Source organism: Hippopotamus amphibius, chromosome 7 (genome assembly GCF_030028045.1).
Source record: "Hippopotamus amphibius kiboko isolate mHipAmp2 chromosome 7, mHipAmp2.hap2, whole genome shotgun sequence".
In the NCBI taxonomy this organism is placed as follows: domain Eukaryota; kingdom Metazoa; phylum Chordata; class Mammalia; order Artiodactyla; family Hippopotamidae; genus Hippopotamus; species Hippopotamus amphibius.
In genome coordinates, this window is record NC_080192.1 from 24591720 (window position 1) to 24610865 (window position 19146).

General features: G+C 39.9%; 1 protein-coding gene across 2 annotated transcripts in view; it reads right to left on the reverse strand.

The window, feature by feature from the left end:
- Positions 1 to 18936, reverse strand: part of CFAP54 (cilia and flagella associated protein 54) — a 277803-nt gene extending 258867 nt beyond the window's left edge. For both annotated transcript variants that reach the window (XM_057741715.1, XM_057741714.1), the window contains exons 1-5: positions 18608 to 18936; positions 10638 to 10743; positions 7346 to 7489; positions 3972 to 4143; positions 315 to 373 (exon numbers count right to left, since the gene is read on the reverse strand). In XM_057741715.1, coding sequence (XP_057597698.1) covers positions 315 to 373; positions 3972 to 4143; positions 7346 to 7489; positions 10638 to 10743; positions 18608 to 18936 — 810 coding nt within the window. The remainder of the gene's footprint in view (positions 1 to 314; positions 374 to 3971; positions 4144 to 7345; positions 7490 to 10637; positions 10744 to 18607) is intronic.
- Positions 18937 to 19146: the final 210 nt, after the last annotated feature.

A 19146-nucleotide genomic window follows, 5' to 3' on the forward strand; every position in this document is an offset into this window, starting at 1 on the left:
CCTAGAGATATAGTTATCAGAGAGATGTTCAGTATCATATGGACAAGTTATGACGAATCTGAGAGACTGAGGGTCCCTGGAGAAATATCTATCAATTTTAGAAATTCTTTCTTTTCACTGATACTTTATTGTCTGCATTTTTACAAGTGATCAAGTTAAAGGAAAACTAAAAACAGCAAACGTATGCAATAAATATACGTTCGCTACATTTTGTTATATAATTTACTAAATTTTCTTTGTTCAGCATTCAACGCTAACAAATCTTAAGAAAACCAGGAATTACAGGGGAAGATATTTGTCAGTAAATCTCATACCTTGGAAGAGTGACCTATGATCATCAGTTTTCTGCAAATGGTATAAATGTAAATGGTACCTAGATGGAGAAAAAGGTTAACATATTTCACAAATGATGAAATTTTACATTTCAATTTCTGTAGTTTAAGTTGGCAGTTCTCGAAACAAATGATTTTCTCATGAGAAAATCTGATAATGGCTAGAGAGCTATAATCATTATAAATTTTTTTGTAACTTGTAGCCAGAGCATTAAAAGAACTAATATGACCATATTTTAAATATGTTGGCACAGGAATCTTTTAGTCTCATTTGAAAGGCAGTTTAAGTTTTGAAATATATTAAAGGAAAATATTTTAGTAGCATAATTCATGTACCTTGTGATTTTATTAATTCCTATGTTATTGGTTCCCATGGTTTCCTCACAGTTGAAAAACTGAAGATTTATCTCCAAATAAGACTAGAATACATATTTAATCAGATGGCACAATATTCAACAAGGAAACTCATAATTTGAAAATCATAATTGCATAAGAGGTTGCATTATACTCATTTGCTGTCTCATATAATATTTATCCCATTATTAAGGCATGTCCCATAAGCATTCTAATGAAAAATGCCATCTCCAACTCCTATTTAAGATCATTCAAGTATGATTATTTTTTAAATCAGACCACTAATTAAATGAGGATAGAAGACTCATTTCATGGCAGCATGCGGAGGGTGAGTGGGGAACGACATCACCATGGATCTTTCTATGTATCTTTCTATATACAAAGGCTATAACCATAACCCAAAAGACAGTATAGCATGCTTTAAAAAGGCATGTAATTATAATGACAAGCAATCTAAATATGTTCTATAAAATATCTGATCTAAAATTCATAACCACCAAAATTCAACAATTACAAATCCTATGTCCGCGTTTAAACTTCAACAGCTTCTGAGAAAACAGCATCTGCTCCAAAACACACATCCCTTGATTAAAATACACCTGCAAGCATAATAAACATTACACAAATCAGTGACCAAAAAGTACTGAATAAAATCTTAAACACTTAAAGCACCATAAAGTTCACTGAGAATACAAGTCCTTAGCATTCTTAGTGTGCCTGCTCCCATGACAGAGAGTTGTTTATCTCATGTAAGATCCACTGGGGAAAAAAAAGCCACTCAGCTAGTAAGAGCTCAAGCTCAGCATTCTTATCTCAACTTGGCTTTGCTGACCTGACTGTATAACTGTGTTTCTTAGAGAAAAAAAAAAATGTCACCAAGTAAGGATATGCATAGGAAACACATGACTCTCCACAGAACATGTGATTCAGGTGTAAGCCAGAAGCCCAGACACGCACTCAGCAAGGGGAACTGGGGGATTTCAGAAAGCCCCAGGAGACGGCCCTCGAGAATAACAAGGGCTCTCTATATTTCAAAGATGTGCCTTTAATCTTTGCAGCCCTAGTGCATTGTGACTATAAATGAATACTTCTCTGGTGGTTCAGGATCTTGACATGGCTCACAGAGTCCATGGCAGGAGCCTGATGGAGAGTCAATGGTACAAAACGGAGCACAGACTAAATCTTTACGATCTCAGGATATCTCTGGAAGTTTGTTTGATTTTTAACCAAATCCCTAAAACGGAGTTTATGGCCTTGTGACTCCTTTTCATCAAAGATAGCCACCACCAAGATAATCTATTTAAGGGTTTAAATGAGTTGGGTTCAGGTCAGTTGAGAAGTCAGATGTTATCCAACATTCATTTACCCAGTTTGATTTTGTGAAAGAACCAAGATTGGTTAAACATTTTAAAAACCAAGGGTGTGGATGTATAATAGTCAATTAAAAGAGTGTTAACGTCTAACTGGAAAGGTCAAATGTATTTTGAGAAATTGACTGCAGGTTAATTTATTTCTTTATGACTTAAATTCCAAAGTTTTAAAACTACAAGGTATTTGTACTTGCTAATCTCCCAGTCGGAATGCCCCTCCCCCAAACACCCAGATGTCTCAGTAAGGTGTTTACTCAAAGGCATCTCACCTCCTGTGTGGCCTACCCTGACCAGTCTATTTAAAACTGCAGCCGGGCCCCAGCCGAGCCAGTGCTCTCCCTAACCCCTTTCTCGGCTTTCCTTTCCCGCACAGCACTCATCACCATCTGATACATCATTTAGTTTTGATTTGTTTATCATCTCTTGGAAGCATTATGTAAGCATGAGAACAGGGTTTTTGTCTGTCATCCACTTCTCTATCCCTAGCATCTAGAACAATGCCTGGCACTTAATAAGTGTGAGATGAATTCATGAAAACAGGGACAGCAGGTAATGACACTAACTATATGTATCTCCCGCAATCCAGCAACCCCACTCCTGGGCAGAAGTCCCAGAAAACTCTCACACAGGGCTATAAAAGGACAGACTCGAGCATATTCACTGCAGAATTATTTGTGCAGTTAGAGAGGCAGGGCAAACCAGGTGCCCATCCCTACAGGTGCATGGGTATCTGCCGAGTACAATTCATCAGGCAGAGTCAACGAACTAGGTTTACATATAGCAACATGGCTAGATTCTAAAACCATAGCGTTGAACAGAAAAATATTTAGGAAACAGGATAAAATCTAGAACACGGCGCCACGTGTATAAAGAAAAGGCACACACCAGAAAAAGGATGTAGAAGATACAGAAATTGTTCATTCTTTAAAGCATGTTGGGGGGGTTTGTGTGTGATCGTAAAAGGGTTTCAGACAGGGAGTCACGCTGCATCATTTCCACCTTTTAAGCAAAGCCTGACCACAGGGCCCAACCCTCAGTCCTCTCATGCCTTGCTGAGTACACAACCTCTGCTCCTGCTCAGCCCCTGCCAAGATGTGTGAGCACCCCAGGTGGAGAGATGGCTATGGCAACTTTGAGGATGAGGGGGCACAAAAGCTTAACAATCACTGGACTGAAAACCTTCTTTTCTCTCAAGTTATTTTGCCCTGGTCTTATGCACACAGAACGCACTGTCATCATTTTTCTTTTAAGAATGTTATCCAGAGAACAATACTGTGGGTGACTCATTGTAAACTCAAATTGTAACTTTAAAGAGAATTTTAATTGAATTTAAGTTGTAACTCTTAAAAGGAAAAAAAATGCTACATTTTGATAGGTAAGATTGATTTCATGAGACACATAATGCATACACATGTACATACGTGTATCTACACAAGGCACATATACATGCATAAATGCACTATACACACGGACACATGCACATTCTCAGAGCTCCTCACTCAAAAACAAGTAGGAGGAGAAGGCTGACACATAGGAAGCCCTAGTCACTGGCCAAAGTATTTCAGGAGGGGACCAATAAACAGATGATGCTTAGAAACAATCTAACCTGTGAGAATCCTCCGATCCTTCCCCATTTATATTTACCTCCTAACTGTGGTCCCTATTTTGTATACATGCAAAACTGATTGTCCTCACAGCCTCTGACCCTCCCTTGAGAAGAAAACCCACAGACATGCTGAATAAATCCCTGTTCACAGGACAAATTGAAATGTAATAAAAACGTAAAAAAGCCCATAATTGTCCTATTATGAAATGAACATGTTCTAAATCACAAGGTAATCAAGTCACCATCAATCCTGGTGTTTAAATAACTCTCTGAAAGACACAATGAAAAATAAAATACATTGATATATACCATTGAATATAATCCAGCAAAGGTGCTCCTGTGACAAAGCCACCTGCATGATGAGTCTGAAGGAGGACAAGATGTTCAGACACTGGGTCACAGATTCTTTGTTCCGCAGGTTCACGTCACTGTCACAGACCAGCTGGTAGTTGCAAATATTTTTGCCATTTAAAGCATGAAACTGAAACACATGAGGAAAAAAAAGGAATATAAATAACATTTATGCAACTTAGGAAAGCACTTCTTAAAATATAAAAAACTAAAATGGAAAATTCTGCTTAACTGATTGAATAAATTAGTAGAGGGCAATAGACTGAATGTCTGTGTCCTCCCAAAATTTATATGTTGAAACCTCTCCGTGTGCCATATGAGCACACAGGGGGAAGCAGGCCTTCTATCAAGCAGGAAGCAGGTTCTCATCAGACACTGACTCTTCCAGCACCCTGATCCTGGACGTCCCAGTCTCCAGAACTATGAGCAACAGATGTTGTTTAAGCCATCCAATCTCTGGATTTTTGTTATAGCAGCCTTAGTGGACTACTATATGGAAAGAAACATGGCAATATAGGTTTCTTCAAAGCATCCTTTTAGTTAAGATCACCTTTCCTTAGACAAAAAAAATTCAAAAGCAAAAACAAAGAGTACAAAATCCTACTTCCAAGAATACAGAATTGAATCAATTTTGGTAAACCCCCACAATGGCATGCTAACATATTAATTCAGATGTAAATTATTACCATTTATATAATTCCTTCAGAAAATGTTGAGCACCTCTGTTTGCCACACTCTGCTAAGCAACAGGGAGTCAAGATGAGGAAGACGAGGGAAAAGCATTCCAGGCACACACAATGTTAGGAAGGCTTAAGGTGGTTGCCGTGGTCACTGAATTGAAAGTCTTTTTTAAAGTTGGATAAGAAGGTTTAAGATAAATTAGGCTATAGAGGTGGTCCACAGTCAGAACATGGAGAGCTTCCACACCATTTCAAAGAACGTGGGCTATGGCCAAAGGGTAAAGCCAAAGGACGATGGAGTACAATTATTTGATTTACACTTTAGAAATTAATTCTGACAAAAATGTGAAAGATGCAAAGCAGACAGAGGACAAAGCTACGTGTAGGAGGCGAGGAGAAATCAAATGCCTCTGAGGTTGTACACAGAAAAAAGGGGCTCTGAAATGGAGTCCTGCAAGTGGGGATGAAGAGAACGGAAAGATTTAAGTCTTGTCTGAGTTAATGGGGTTTCGTGACCAATCAGAAGTGGGAGGTAAGCGAGAGAAAGAGGTCTGCAATGGTTTCCCGCTTGAGTCACTGGCTGGAGCCAATTACGGAAGAAAAAAAGATGAGTTCAGTTTGGGACATGTGGAAAGTGAGATCTTTATGTCAACTTGAAGAGAGATTTTGGCTACAGGATCATCAGTACAACTGGGAGTGGGCAGTCTTAATAGCACAAGTGGGCCTTACTCCATCAGGCAGTTTCCTGTTTGGATACATCCAGGCTATTTCTAGCAGCCATGCAGTTGGTTTCACAGGTAGAGGGGCTGAGTGGAAATGGAAGCAGGATGATGCAATAGTATAAGACAGATGGAGGCCTGGACTAGGGTGATATAGGAGGGTCCTTAGAAGTTCAAACTTTTCATTCAGCACTCTTCCCACTGGCGCACTGAGATATTACGGTTTATAAGAAATATATATTTGGTCATTCAGATACCCAAAATATATTTCTCATATATATTTGGTCATTCAGATACCCAAAATATAGTTCTCATATATATTTGGTCTTCATCCACAGTTCCTAGCTCACAGCTCCCCAGACCCTTGGAATTTTCTAAGTGTTGAGAGTGACAAAGATACCTTTTGCTATGTTAATGAGGTGACTTTTGGAAAGTGCCTAAGGATGGAGGTTAGCTACCAATGGAGCCAACCATGTGATTAGAGATTTAGCACTTTCAGTCCCAGCCCCTGACCTCCAGGGAAGGGGAGAGAGGCTGGAAGTTGAATCTATTGCCAATGACCAATGATTCAATCAATCATGACTATGTAATGAGGCCACCATAAAAACCCAAAAGAATGGGGTTTGGGAAGCTTCCAGGATGATGAACAGGTGGAGGTGCTGCGAGAAGTAGTGCGCCTGCAGAGGCCATGGAAGCTCCACACCCTTCCCCCATGCCTTGCTCTCTGTATCTCTTCCCTCTGGCTGTTCCTGAGTTACATTATATCCTTTTATAATAAATGTAATCTAGTAACTGAAATGTTTCCACAGTTCTGTGAACCTCTGCAGCAAATCTGCAGGAACCTCTGATTTACAGCCAGTCAATGAGAAGTACCAGTAACAACCTGAGCTTGCAACTGGCATCTGAAGTGGCAAGGGGTGGGGTGGGGCCAGGAGTGGTCTTATAAGACTGAACCCTTAACCTGTGGAATTTGACACGGTCTTCAGGTAGACAGTCAGAATTGTTGAACTGTAGGACATTCAGCCGGTGTCGTAAGAATTATTTGCTAGTATCAGGATCCACCGCCCCCACTCCATACAATTTAAGCACCATCTCACATTGCCCGGTCTTCTCATTCATGCACCTATGTTACAGGCAAACTGAATGTGCCTTCAAACACGCTTGAGCTTTTCTGCATATTAAACCACATGTTGCTTCCAAGGCCTAGAATAATCATTAAGTTTGGAATAGCATAGCCTTGGAGTCAGACAGATTAGGGTTCAAACACCAACTCTCCCCATTGCTTTAAGTGGACTGGGTTTCTTCCTCTCCAAGAAGCCTCAGTTTCTTCATCTGTCAAAGAGGCATAATAGTACCCATCTCTTAGGACTGCAATGAGGCTGCAAGATAACAATTCGTATAATACATTTAGAAGACTACCTAGCACATGGTAAATGCTCAACCAGTGAATCACTAGTAGCAATTAACATAATAATACTGGTATACTAGAAAAAAGCATAACTTTTTTTTGTGTATCAGAAGATCTATGTTTCCTCTCCAGAACCAACAGTTATTATACTGTGTGATTAGCTTTCTTTTTCTCTCTTGTACAACAGGGATAATAACAGTATCTAACTCACAGAGTTACTGTGAGGATCCAATGTTTTCTAAAGTACTTTGTAGACTAAAATCATTTTACCAATATTAGTAACAATAATAACTCTCTCCTGGATGAATAAGTGATTATAGTGACACAATCTCCAAAGCATCTTTACAAAATTTAGTAAGTGCACCTTCTCATCCAACACAGAAAATATTTATTAAGCAACTTACAGCATACAGGTAAATACCATGCCAAGCAACTGAAAGACATTTAGAAGCTGTCAACTAAAGGATAGACGATTGCGTAGCTAATCATAAGTGGTCGCTATTTTAGCTACTGCTTTCATCTTACTGTATGTGCAGCACTTTTGTCTCCAAAGCCTTTCGGAAAAAAGACACTTTTGAATTGGTTCACATCTGCTTTATTCTCGTCAAAGTCGATGCTGAACTGCTGAAGATATCTCCCATAGCACTGTAAAAGGGCCAATTTATACTCCTGAAATAAAAAGAGGACTGGATGAAGACTTCGAAATATGATTTTGCTGATCATTATTAAAATTAGGTAATACTCTTATTATCCTTAATAGTGTTAATGTCGACTACTACTATTACTACTGTTACCATCAGCACGACACCATCATCACTACTATTTCCAAGCACAAATGTAACAGACATTGCGCTTGGCAATTCATGTGCATTATTTCCTTTAATTCTCCTCACAACAAGCCAATCGTGAGATGAGGCCATCATGACCTCAAAGATGGGACTATTCACCCACGCACTGTGTGTGGTAATACCTGAATATATTCAAAATCCAAAAGAGTCAACCTCAACAGGTAATGGTAACCCACCTACTCAGTGAGAGAGGTAGAGGAGTTGTATAACCAGCCTTGCTTCCCTGACACCTCCTATGCTCCAAAAAGGGAAGAAAGGGTGGGGGAGGGCATCGAGGGAGGGAGAAAAGAGGGGAAGGAGGGAGAAAGGAAGCGAGAGGGAGAAAGGAAGCGAGAGGGAGAAAGGAAGCGAGAGAGAAAAAGGAAAAAAGGAAGGAAGGAAAGAAAGAAGGGAGAAGAGAAGAGAAAAATGCGGGAGATGAGCTGGCTCTCTCATCTGTAGACAGTCTCTGAGGTTATATCTGGACAAATCAAAAAACTTTGAGCTGTTGTTAGGTACGATTCTTGTTAGTTCCAATTCGTGCTTCTGTTTCCATTACAAAGTCAGATGCCTCATTTCTGAAGCCCACAGGGCACGGTTGACCTGGAGAGTTTCAGGCCGGTGGATGTGATCAGGGTTCTACATATGAGTCAGCTGCAACCCTTCCTCTGCTTCCTCCCCTGCAACCACGTTTCCAGGAAAAGCAGCTGCCCTGGGTGTGAACTGCCTATTGCGTTACCTCGCCCCTTAGGAGGCATCACAGTCAAACGCTGTTTTGTTTCTATTTCTATTGACTTGTTTGTTACTTGCTCACTAATTAATTCTGAACCTCTTCCGTTCTAACTTGATTCACATAATGAATTCAGGTCTAGGTTCAAAACATGAGCGGTCCAACAAGATGAGCTTTACTGTAACTAGAATAAAAATAGATTCTAGAAACCAAAGTAACCACTCACGTTTGTTTCCAGCATTATAAATACCTTTACTGGCCCACTTTCCCATCAGTGAAAAGTAGTTAAAACATTTTTTGTTCCTTTAAGTAAATTTTTTAACATCCTACCTGAAATATTCTGAATCCTTAGCCACTACCCATCATCAACTCGCTTTAGCAACTTCTAGAACGCTCCTTCTCCTTCCCTCTACCCACCTGGACACTCCTCAAACAATCCCAAACTGTGTTATCACCAGCTCCTGATTATGTTGAGGAGAAGCATAACATTAGAGAAGGGGGCTCTCTTCTAATCCCGGTCAAAACTGTTATTCCACTTCAAATGAATATAGCTTACAAGTTGGATCTCACTTGGATTTTTTTCTGTAGTTTTCCAAACTCTATATTTTCAAGTTTCTAAGAAACATGGTCCAATTACATGGAGCTAAGACGATTCTCTAATTTTGGCAGCGGAAAACAGATCTTAGTGCTTCCTTATGAAAATTCCTCTACATCTTAGCCTCTATCTGGTAAATTTCCCTCCCAGACCAAAGAGACTCAAGTCCGGAAAAATAGAAATGGAGGAGGAAAATGAAGCTGAGAAGCTGTAACTTGAAAAGACTTTAAAAATCTGTCCCCACAGAGTTAACAGAAGCTCATAAGTAGACATTCGTGAGCTTGTCTTACAGAACAACAGATAAGGGGACAGCCTGTTAAGACCCCTTTGCTTGTACACTACCCTCATTGATTAAGCCCACTTTATTTTTTTTCTCCTCTCTCATTTTTTTTTTTTTTTCTCTCTTAAATTGCATACCTTCCCAGCTTCATGCAGCCCAGTTGTTTTCCAGGAACTTGGAGTCAGCTCTTGCCCAGTGCGAGCGGGCTGGCGGCTGGTTGGGACCACCGACCCTAAAGCTGGGCCAGCGCAGATATGCCTTGAATAGGCCTTTTGACGTCAGAGGCTGGAAAGCTCTGCCCCCCCAATCGTGCCAAGCGCCTCCATTTTGAATACGCAGCAGCACGTGACCCGGGTGCGCCTGCGCAGAACACCGACTACCGCACCTTTTCCCCTACCTCCGATCACCTTTCCCACGCGCAAGGCCGCTCTATGCTTGTATCTCATGGATAGCCCAACTCCCTCGCCTTTGGGGAGGCAGATCTGAGACATGTTCTTCGCTCGGCTGCCTTGTGAATAAACTCTTTCTCCGCTGCAAACCTCAGCGGCTCAGCGTTTGGTTCGCTGCGCCTGGGGAAAATGGACCTGGCTCACTCACAAACTGAACACTGCCCATGTCTGGCCTAAATTACTTTGTATAAAATAACTTGGTCCAAGGATCCTACGTGTGCCAAAGATACATATTTAACTTGGAGTCATTTGGGCCTGTGCCAGAGCTTACCAGGGAAAAGTCATATTTTCGTTAACTGAAAATCCAGCCATGGTGTGGTCTTATCAAACCAAGTCCATGAGTCCACAGCAATCCAGGACCTGGGCATTGGTGTGGAACTAGGGCACGAACTTGGTTGGAACACAATACTGAGCAACAGTCAGGGTCTGTATAGAATGACTGCTATAATTACATACAGCAAGATGTGAAGAAGGCGCTGAGAGTCATTAAAACAAGGCACCTGGAAGCAGGCACCATAGCAACGAGGCCAGGAGCTATGAGAGTTGTCTGCTGGGCAAGGCCAGCCCCGTGAAAAACAACAGGAAGTGGTGTCTGGCCTCCTTTGTGTAAGGTAGGAACATGATGACTCAGCATTTCCTGTTGGGCGCCTACCACACCCTCAGTTAACTAGAGGCTGTGCTCCTGCTCAGCCCCAGCCAACTGTCGTTCTGTTCAGGAATCTCTCACCTCTGGAGAATCCCAATGACCGAATTTAAAAGCTAACACTTCTTTGGTTATTGTGCCTCATTAAAATTTTTATGTAATCCTTTATATTTTTCTAAGGAAAAAAATCAAATCACATAAAACAGGAATGGTATCAAACCTAAAAAAAAGAAAAAAAATCATAATTAGCCACATGAGTTTCATCTGGGCTCTTTTACTGCGGAGGTACTTACTTTCATTTCACAAAGGCTGTCTCCAACCTTCAGAAGCTTTTCGTTGTAATAGGCAGTTGGCAGCCGGGGGGCGTATTTGGTCCAGATATTAAACAAAGAGGTGGCACTGTAAAAATCATAAAAAAAAAAAAATGATAGCTTCAAAGTCAGCAGGAAACCTAAATTGCAAGCAATCCTTAAAAACTTATCTTGTGCTAAGTCTTTTTAATGTGCCTTATTGTTAGTCTAATTATTGATCAATGGAATTCTGTTTAAAAGTACTGCTTCCTTTGTACCAAGCACAGATAGCTCTTTATATACATTTTTAATTATTTTTAAAATTTTGTTATTTTTTCACTGAGGTATAGTTGATTTATAATATTACATAAGTTTCAGATGTACAACATAGTGATTCACAATTTAGTTATTATCAAATATTGACTATATTTCCTATGCTGTACAATATATCCCTGTAGCTTATTTATTTTACACATGGTAGTTTGTACCTCTTAATCCCCCATCTCTATCTTGCTCTTCCCCCCTTCCCTTTCCCCACTGGTCACCACGAGTTTGTTCTCTATGTCTGTGAGTCTGTTTCTTTTTTATTATATTCACTAGTTTGTTGTATTTTTTAGGTTCCACATATAAGTATTATCATACAGTATTTATCTTTCTCTGACTTCTTTCACCTAGCATAATGCCCTCCAAGTCTATCCATGTTGTTGCAAATGGCAAGATTTTATTCTTTTTTATGGCTAATCTTCCTGTGCGTGTGTGCATGCGTGTGTGTGTGTGTGTGTGTGTGTGTGTGTGTGTGTGTGACATCTTCTTTATCCATTTATCTGTTGAAGAACGCTTAGGTTGGGACTTCCCTGGTGGTCCAGTGATTAAGACTTTGCCTTCCAATGCAGGGGGTGTGAGTTCAATCCCTGGTCGGGCAGCTAAGATCCCACATACCTCGAGGCGAAAATAACCCAAAACATAAACCAGAAGCAATATTGTAACAAATTCAATAAAGACTTTAAAAAAAATGGTCCACATCAAAAAATAAAAAATTGTTAAAAAAAAAAAAAAAAAAAGAACACTTAGGTTGCTTCCATATCTTAGCTATTAAATAAATACTGCTGTTATGAACATTGGGACTATACTCTTTATATGCATTTTTTAAAATTGACTGTTTTTTAGAGTAGTTATAAGTTCACAGAAAAATTGAGCAGAAAGTATAGAGATTCACCATATACCCCTATCTGTGGCAGATGCACAGCCTCCTCCATTATCAACATCACCCACAAAAGTGGTACATTTGTTACAATTAATGAACCTACACTGACACATCATTATCACCCAGTGTCCATGGTATACATTAGGGTTTATTCTTGGTGTCCGTTCTATGGGTTTGGACAAATGTATAATGACACATATCCACCATTGTATCACACAGAGTAGTTTCACTGCCCTAAAAATCATCTGTGCTCTGCATATTCATCACTGCCTCCCAGACAACCACTGAACTCTTTTATTCAAAATGTCATAGTTGGAATCATACAGTATGTAGCATTTTCAGATTGGCTTCTTTCAGTTAGTAATATGCATTTAAGATTCATGCATGTTTTTCCCATGGCTTGATAGCTCATTTCCTTTTAGCGCTGGATAATATTCCATTGTCTGTATATACCACAGTTTATTTCTCAGTCTACTTACTGGGAGACATGTTTGCTTCCAAGTTTTAGCAATTTGAATAAAGCTGCTGTAAACATCCATGTGCAGATTTTCGTATGGACATAAGTTTTCAACTCCTTTGGGTAAATACCAAGGAGCACAATTGCTGGATTATATGGTAAGAGTATGTGTAGTTTTGTAAGAAAACATCAAATGGTCTTCAAAAGTGGCTGTACCCCTTTAACTTCCAACCATCAATGAGAGTTTTCCTGTTGCTCTACATCCTTGTCAGCATTCGGTATTGTCAGTGTTCTGGATTTTGGCCATTCTAATAGGTGTGTAGTGATATATGGTTGTTTTAATTTGCATCTTCCTGATAACATATGGTGTGGAGCATCTTTTCATATATTCATTTGCCATTTGTATATCTTCCTTGCACAGGTGTCTGTTAAGGTCTTTGGCGCATTTTTAAAATTAGGTTGTTTTCCTATTACTTAGTTTTTGGAGTTCTATGTATATTTTGGATAATAGTCTTTTATCAGATATGCTTTTGCAAATATTTTCTCCCAGTCTGTGGCTTGGCTTTCATTCTCTTGACAGTGTCTTTCACAGAGCAGAAAATTTTAATTTAAATGAAGTCCAGCCTATCAATTATTTCTTGCATGGGTCATGCCTTTGGTGTTATATCTAAAAAGTCATTGCCAAACCAAAAGTAATCTAGATTTCTCCTATGCTGTTTTCAAGGAGTTTTATAGCATTGCATTTTACATTGAGGTTTGTGATCCATTTTGAGTTAACTTTTGGGAAGGGTGTAAAGTTTGTGTCTAGATTCAATTTTGCACACGTGATGTCCAGTCGTTCTGGCACCATTTGTTAAAAAGACTGTCTTTGCTCCATTGTATTGCCATTACTCCTTTGCAAAAGATCTATTGACTGTATTTATGTGGGTCTCTATTCTGTTCCACTGATCTGTTTGGCCATTCTTTTACCATACCACACTGTCTTGATTAGTGTAGCTTTATAGTAAGTCTTGAAGTCAGGTAGTATCAGTCCTCCAACTTTGTTCCCCTTCAATATTGTGTTGGGTATTCTGGGTCTTTTGCAAACATGAATATTTTTCATTTCCTTTTCACAGCAATCGAGATGGGTAATATCAATATCCCAAATATATAGTTGATGAAACTGAGGCTCAGTGCATCCATGCTCTTAGCCAGTCTGTAACTTTGCCTTCCAGTCCTCTGGAATGTAAATGCCCTGAGGGCAAGGACCTCATCTATATTGTTCATTGTCCAGCCCCCAAGAACAGTGAATATCTAGTATATGTCAGTATTCAATCGTTGTTGAAAAATGAATGAATGAATAAATGAATGACTAGGGGAAAGAATTCCTTGTTCTTATTTTATGTTTTTCTATAGAAAGTTCAAGGGTTCAAATATCCAGTCAGTCCGTTTAGAGTTATGCTTCCCATATGGCTTCTAATCAGAGTTCAAAGGGTAGCAGATCGTTGCTTATATTGTTCATCCATTTAGAAAATATTTACTCCTTCCCTCTCTCTCAGAAATTATAAATGTCTCTAGGAAAAATACAAATGTCTCTTAACAGTTGTACAATCCTATGTCATAAATTTCTAGATAAGAATGGTGTTATGGACTGAATATGTGCGTCCCCTCAAAATGCATATGTTGAACCCCTAATCCCCAGTGTGGCTGTATCTGGAGAGGGAGACTCTAAAGAAGTAGTTAAGGTTAAATGAGGTCATAAGGGTGGGGCCCTGGTCTGCTGGGATTAATCCATTCTAAAAAGCAACACCAGAGAGCTTGTTCTCTCTCTCTGTGTCCTTGCACAGAGGGAAGGCTCTATGGGAATGAAGTGGACATCTGCAAGCCAGGAAGAGATCTCTCACCAGAAACTGACCCTGCTAGACCCTGATTTGGGACCTCTAGCCTCCAGAACTGTGGGAAAACAAACTTCTGTTGTTTAAGCCACCCAGTCTATTGTATTTTGTTATGGCAGCCCAAACTGACTAATTATTAATTACTAGTCAGTAATTAGTAGCCCAAACTGACTAATACAGATAAGAAGCTAAACTTAAGGACTGAAGATGGCTCTAGTATCAATACTTACAAGGTACACGTTGGGGTATTAATGGAACAACCTCAACAAAACCATGTTAATGAATTCATTCAGGTAATTAAATGATAATGACTGACTGACAAGCGAGGAGGGGATACAGGGTTTTCCTACCTTCATGGATGGATTAATAATATTTAGGGGCAGGAAAATATATACAAGTACCAAGTAGTAAATAACCATGCTAAATAAAGAGTGTGGCAAATACAGCCCATAGAATTTTAAAAAGGTAAATGTTTTTTGCTTTGTTTTTTTGTTTTACCTTTTTCACTTTTCTTTGCTGCTTCATGAAATGCTATTGTATTAGAATAAATATAATGAATCCAAGAAATTCACCAAGTGTTGAACTATGTAGATGATAATTATGTAGATGAAAGAGTTAATTCTTCTAAATCTTACAGATGATATAATGATGAGTAGGTTTGTTACTCATAAAAGAAAAATACCAGCTTCATTAAATCAATCAAGGTTACATAATAAGAGAATTTTCTTTTTTTTTTTTTAAGTGAACCATAAGTTCAAGTTAAGACTGCTCATTGGGAATGGCTTACATAATAATTAAGTAAGGAAAATGTAATATATACTATATAATGTACATCATTTAAGAAAAGAATGTTAATATACTTTGGTTTGCTATTTGATTATAGCTGCTGCTGGATGTTTAGAATTTTCTAAAACAGAAAATCATAACTATATAAACAGAATATCAAAATTTTATGTGGTTATAACAAAAGCACACCTTTAAAACACATCCCACTCTAAATTTAAGGATATTGCTGATATGATCAAATTCTATATTTTAAATACTACAAATTTTTATGCTTACAAAAGTTCCTATAGTTATAAAAAGACACAATTTTTTATTTTAAAAATTACCCATCTGTCAAATATGTTATAAAAGCAACTCCTACCTCCTGTCCTCCTAACTGGTCTCCACATTGCCATCCTTGCTCCATTTGGACAAAATCCCCAAAATATTTTAAAACAAAAATCACACAAGGTTTATTCTTTGCCAAAAACTAGGCAATGGTTTCCCGTTGCAGTTGGAATAAATGCAAACTCAACTCTATAAATGGCCTCTAAAGCCTTCCACAGCCCTACCTACTCCTCTAATCTCATCTCATACCACTGCACCCACACTCTCCATACTGTGCTAAATAGGCTTCTGTCCATTCCTCCAAAGGCACCCAGTTCTCTCCTGCCAAGACCTTCCCACATGCTTGTTCCCTCTGTTTATCCTCTCTCCTTGCTGGTTGACTGCCAGGCATCCTTCTCATCTCAGCCTAATGTCACCTTCCTCAGCATTCATTTGAAGGCAGGTCTCCACTGTGTTCCCATTAAGCCTAAGCTCGAGTGTCATCTCCTCCAACCACCTTATCGAAAATTGCAACTTCCCATCTCCCACTCCATAACACTTCTTCTCTTTTTCTCCATAGCATTCATCATTTACTAGGTCACCATAGAATGGACTTATTTTATATGTTTATTGTCTATTTCCCCCTCTAGAATATAAGCAGCTAGAGGCTCATTGCTGTATCCCCGGTGCTTAGTGCAATACCTGGCACGTATAAATTCTCAGTAGCTTCCTCCTTCATAGCACTTGTTGTTTGCGTATTGACTTAGTGATTTGTTAAAAGCCTATCTCTCTCTCTCCATGAGCACAGATTCCCACATCTATTTTGTTCATCATTGTATAACCCATGACTAGTGCAGGCCCTGGCATATACTAGGCACTGAATAAAAAAGTATTATGTAAATAAATATCTAAATATGTAAGAAGTTAGATGGCTATGGTTCATGTCAATCCTTAATGTTTGTGAGTTTCTGTTTAAAGATGGGGCCAATACCGTACTTACTGATTGACCCAGGTCTACAATTATTGACAATACAAGGATAACTCTTGAATTCTTCCAATGCCAAATATTCACTGAATGTTCACTATGTCCCAACCCTCACACTAGGTGCTAGAGATAAAGCAATGAGAAAGAGGCTCAGCATCCAAAGTCAACAGGGAGCTTACATTCTAATGGGAGAGATGGACAAGACATAAGAAAAGAAATAAAAGTATAAATTGATGGGTGAACCTGCATTTGATATGAAAGGCCACTCTAAGGAGGTAACAACTGACCTAAGACCTGAAAGAAGAGAAGGAGCCAGGTATTTGAAAAGTTGAGGAAAGAACATTTCAGATAAAGGAGGCAGCAAATATAAAGTCCCTGGGGGTGTTAAACGGAAAGATCTGTTTCCCTGTAAAGTCCTGCAAGAGAAGTGAGGGATAAATTGAGATGAGAGAGACAGGCAAGACCAGAGCCTCAGACCCTGGAGGACACCAGAAGGAGTCAATTTTATTCTAAAAGCAATGGGAAACAAAAGTCTTTAGCTAGGGGAGTGGGTGATTTATTTATAAAGGTCACCATGACTGCTATGTGAAGGATAAATCTGAGATTCAAGTGGCTGCAGGGAATTTGAGATGGTGGTGGTTTGAACTGGAATGTTGGTAGTGGAGATGGGAAGATAAGCAGCTATCTAAGGCACAAACACGGGAATGTTTAAAATATAAATATATGTAGCTTAGCTATGTAATGTGCTTTCCTAGATCAATTCTTAGTTCTCATCTTACTTGGCCCATCAGCAGGATTTGCCACAGTTGACTGACCATTCCTTCCTTCTTAAAACACTTTCTCCACCTGGCTTCCAGTGTACTACCCTTACTGCTTTTCCTCTACCTCTTTGGCCACTCCTTAGTCTCTGCCAGTTTCTTATTGTTTACCCCACTTGTCAATCAATGCTGAAGAGTCCCAGGGTTCAGTCCTTGGACTCTCCTCTTCTCCATGTACACTCACTCCCTTGACTATTCCATCAAATGTCAAAGTTTAAATATCATCAGTATGCCAACGAATCCCAAATGTATTTGTCCTCTGACCTCCAGACTCACATGTCCAACTACCTACATAATAGCTCTGTCTGGATGGTGAATTTCATCTCACTCTTAATATATCTAAAAGCTAAATTCTTCATCTCCCTCACTCCTGCTGGAAACCTGTTCTTCCCACAGTCACTGTCCCACCCCAGGACCTGCATACCTGCCATTCTCCCTGTGTGGCCACCTCTTTCTACAGAAATCCTCATCACTTGCTACCATATCTCCTCCTCATCTTTCTCAGAGGTCGCTTTTCCTGACTTTCTCTGACCATGCTCCCTGCCATCCCATTTTAAATTATAACACCCATCTGATATGCTCATCTCCCTCCCTGCTCTAGTTTTCTCCCTAGCACTTATCTTCCTGTAAAATAATTTCCTTACATATTTGTTAAGTGGCTGTCTGTAGTCACAAAACCACATGCTCCATGAGGATATGAATTTGTGTATCTTTTAACTTGATGTTTTCCTAGTTCCTCGAATAGAACCTGATATTTAGGAGGTACTCACTACATAGGTAGTTAAATGTACGAATGAATAATAAATATGTTAAAACTATGTCTTCATATTAAATACATGGATGAAACCATTGACTACCTATCTTCTTTGTCACCTGTCTACATTTCTAGCAGTTCAGTTTGCAGTGTGTTTTTACTGGGAAAGAAAGATGGTAACATAAACAGGAAAGAACCTTAAAAACAGTCTGCAATTTGAGATAACATGGTGATAGAATCTAAAAAAAGGCAAACGTGCAAAATGAGTCACAAAATCAAGAAAAAGTTACTGTGATCCTAGTAACAATATAAAAAGGAATAAAGTACAAATGTTCACAGAATGACATACTTCGTGGCATCAAGAATTAACTTCTTCATGAACCTTAGCTACCTCAAAGTTATTCCTTTTCCTCCAGATACAAAATTGTACCCACAACATGGAAAGTTGTGAAATCTGTGAGTGAGCCAAAAATTTATTGGCATAGATTAGCAATTAGAAGACACTCAGAAACAGAACAAATGGTGAGTTATGAAACACTTCTTTGTTGATTTTTATTCTGACCCGAGCAGGAAGCCAAGATGCATTTACCAGGAATTAAGGATTGTAATACCGATGAGTCTCCACTTCTTAAACTTTGTTTGTATCTCCAGGGCCGTTTGGCCAGGTTCTGCGTTCGCAACACTGACCCAGCTCCGGGACCACCACCTGCATCCTCAAGAGCACTCCTTCTTTGGCCCTGGGAGTTGCCCTTCGGACAGCGCCCGCCCCAGCGCCCTGCATCTGCTTACCAACGCCTGTGGAACTCATGCTTCTGTTCCTCCGTGGTAGCTAAAGCCTTCTTTCTCTTCATAAAGCCTAGCAGCTCCTGGATCTCCTTTTCACAGGAGACTAGGAGCGGGTTTTTAGCGTCCAGCGGCCCATAAAACACGGCGAGGGGCAACAATTCCTTGCGGCAGGTCGAGCGAGACAGTGGGCTCAGAGAGCTCGCCTTCGATTCCAGGGGCGACTTCGAGATCGCAGTCGAAGTCGAGGGCGGAGTTGGCGGCGGTCCTGGCGGCGACACCGACGTGGGAGACACGTTGGATGGAGAGGTCGAGCAGGTGCCTTGCTCCGCCATGTTGACGAGACTCGGGCGCGACCGGGAGTGTGTGTACACGCGGTTGCCTGGCGACGGTCTCGTGGCAACCAGGCATCCCGAGCTCTCCGGGAAACACAGCGGCCCCTGGAGGGCAAAGGAAGAAAAAACCCGGTCCAGAAAGCAGTGTCGCTCCTGAGGTGTTTTTGCTCTTGTTCACCGCTGTATGAGATGAGAACAAAGAGAAGGTTC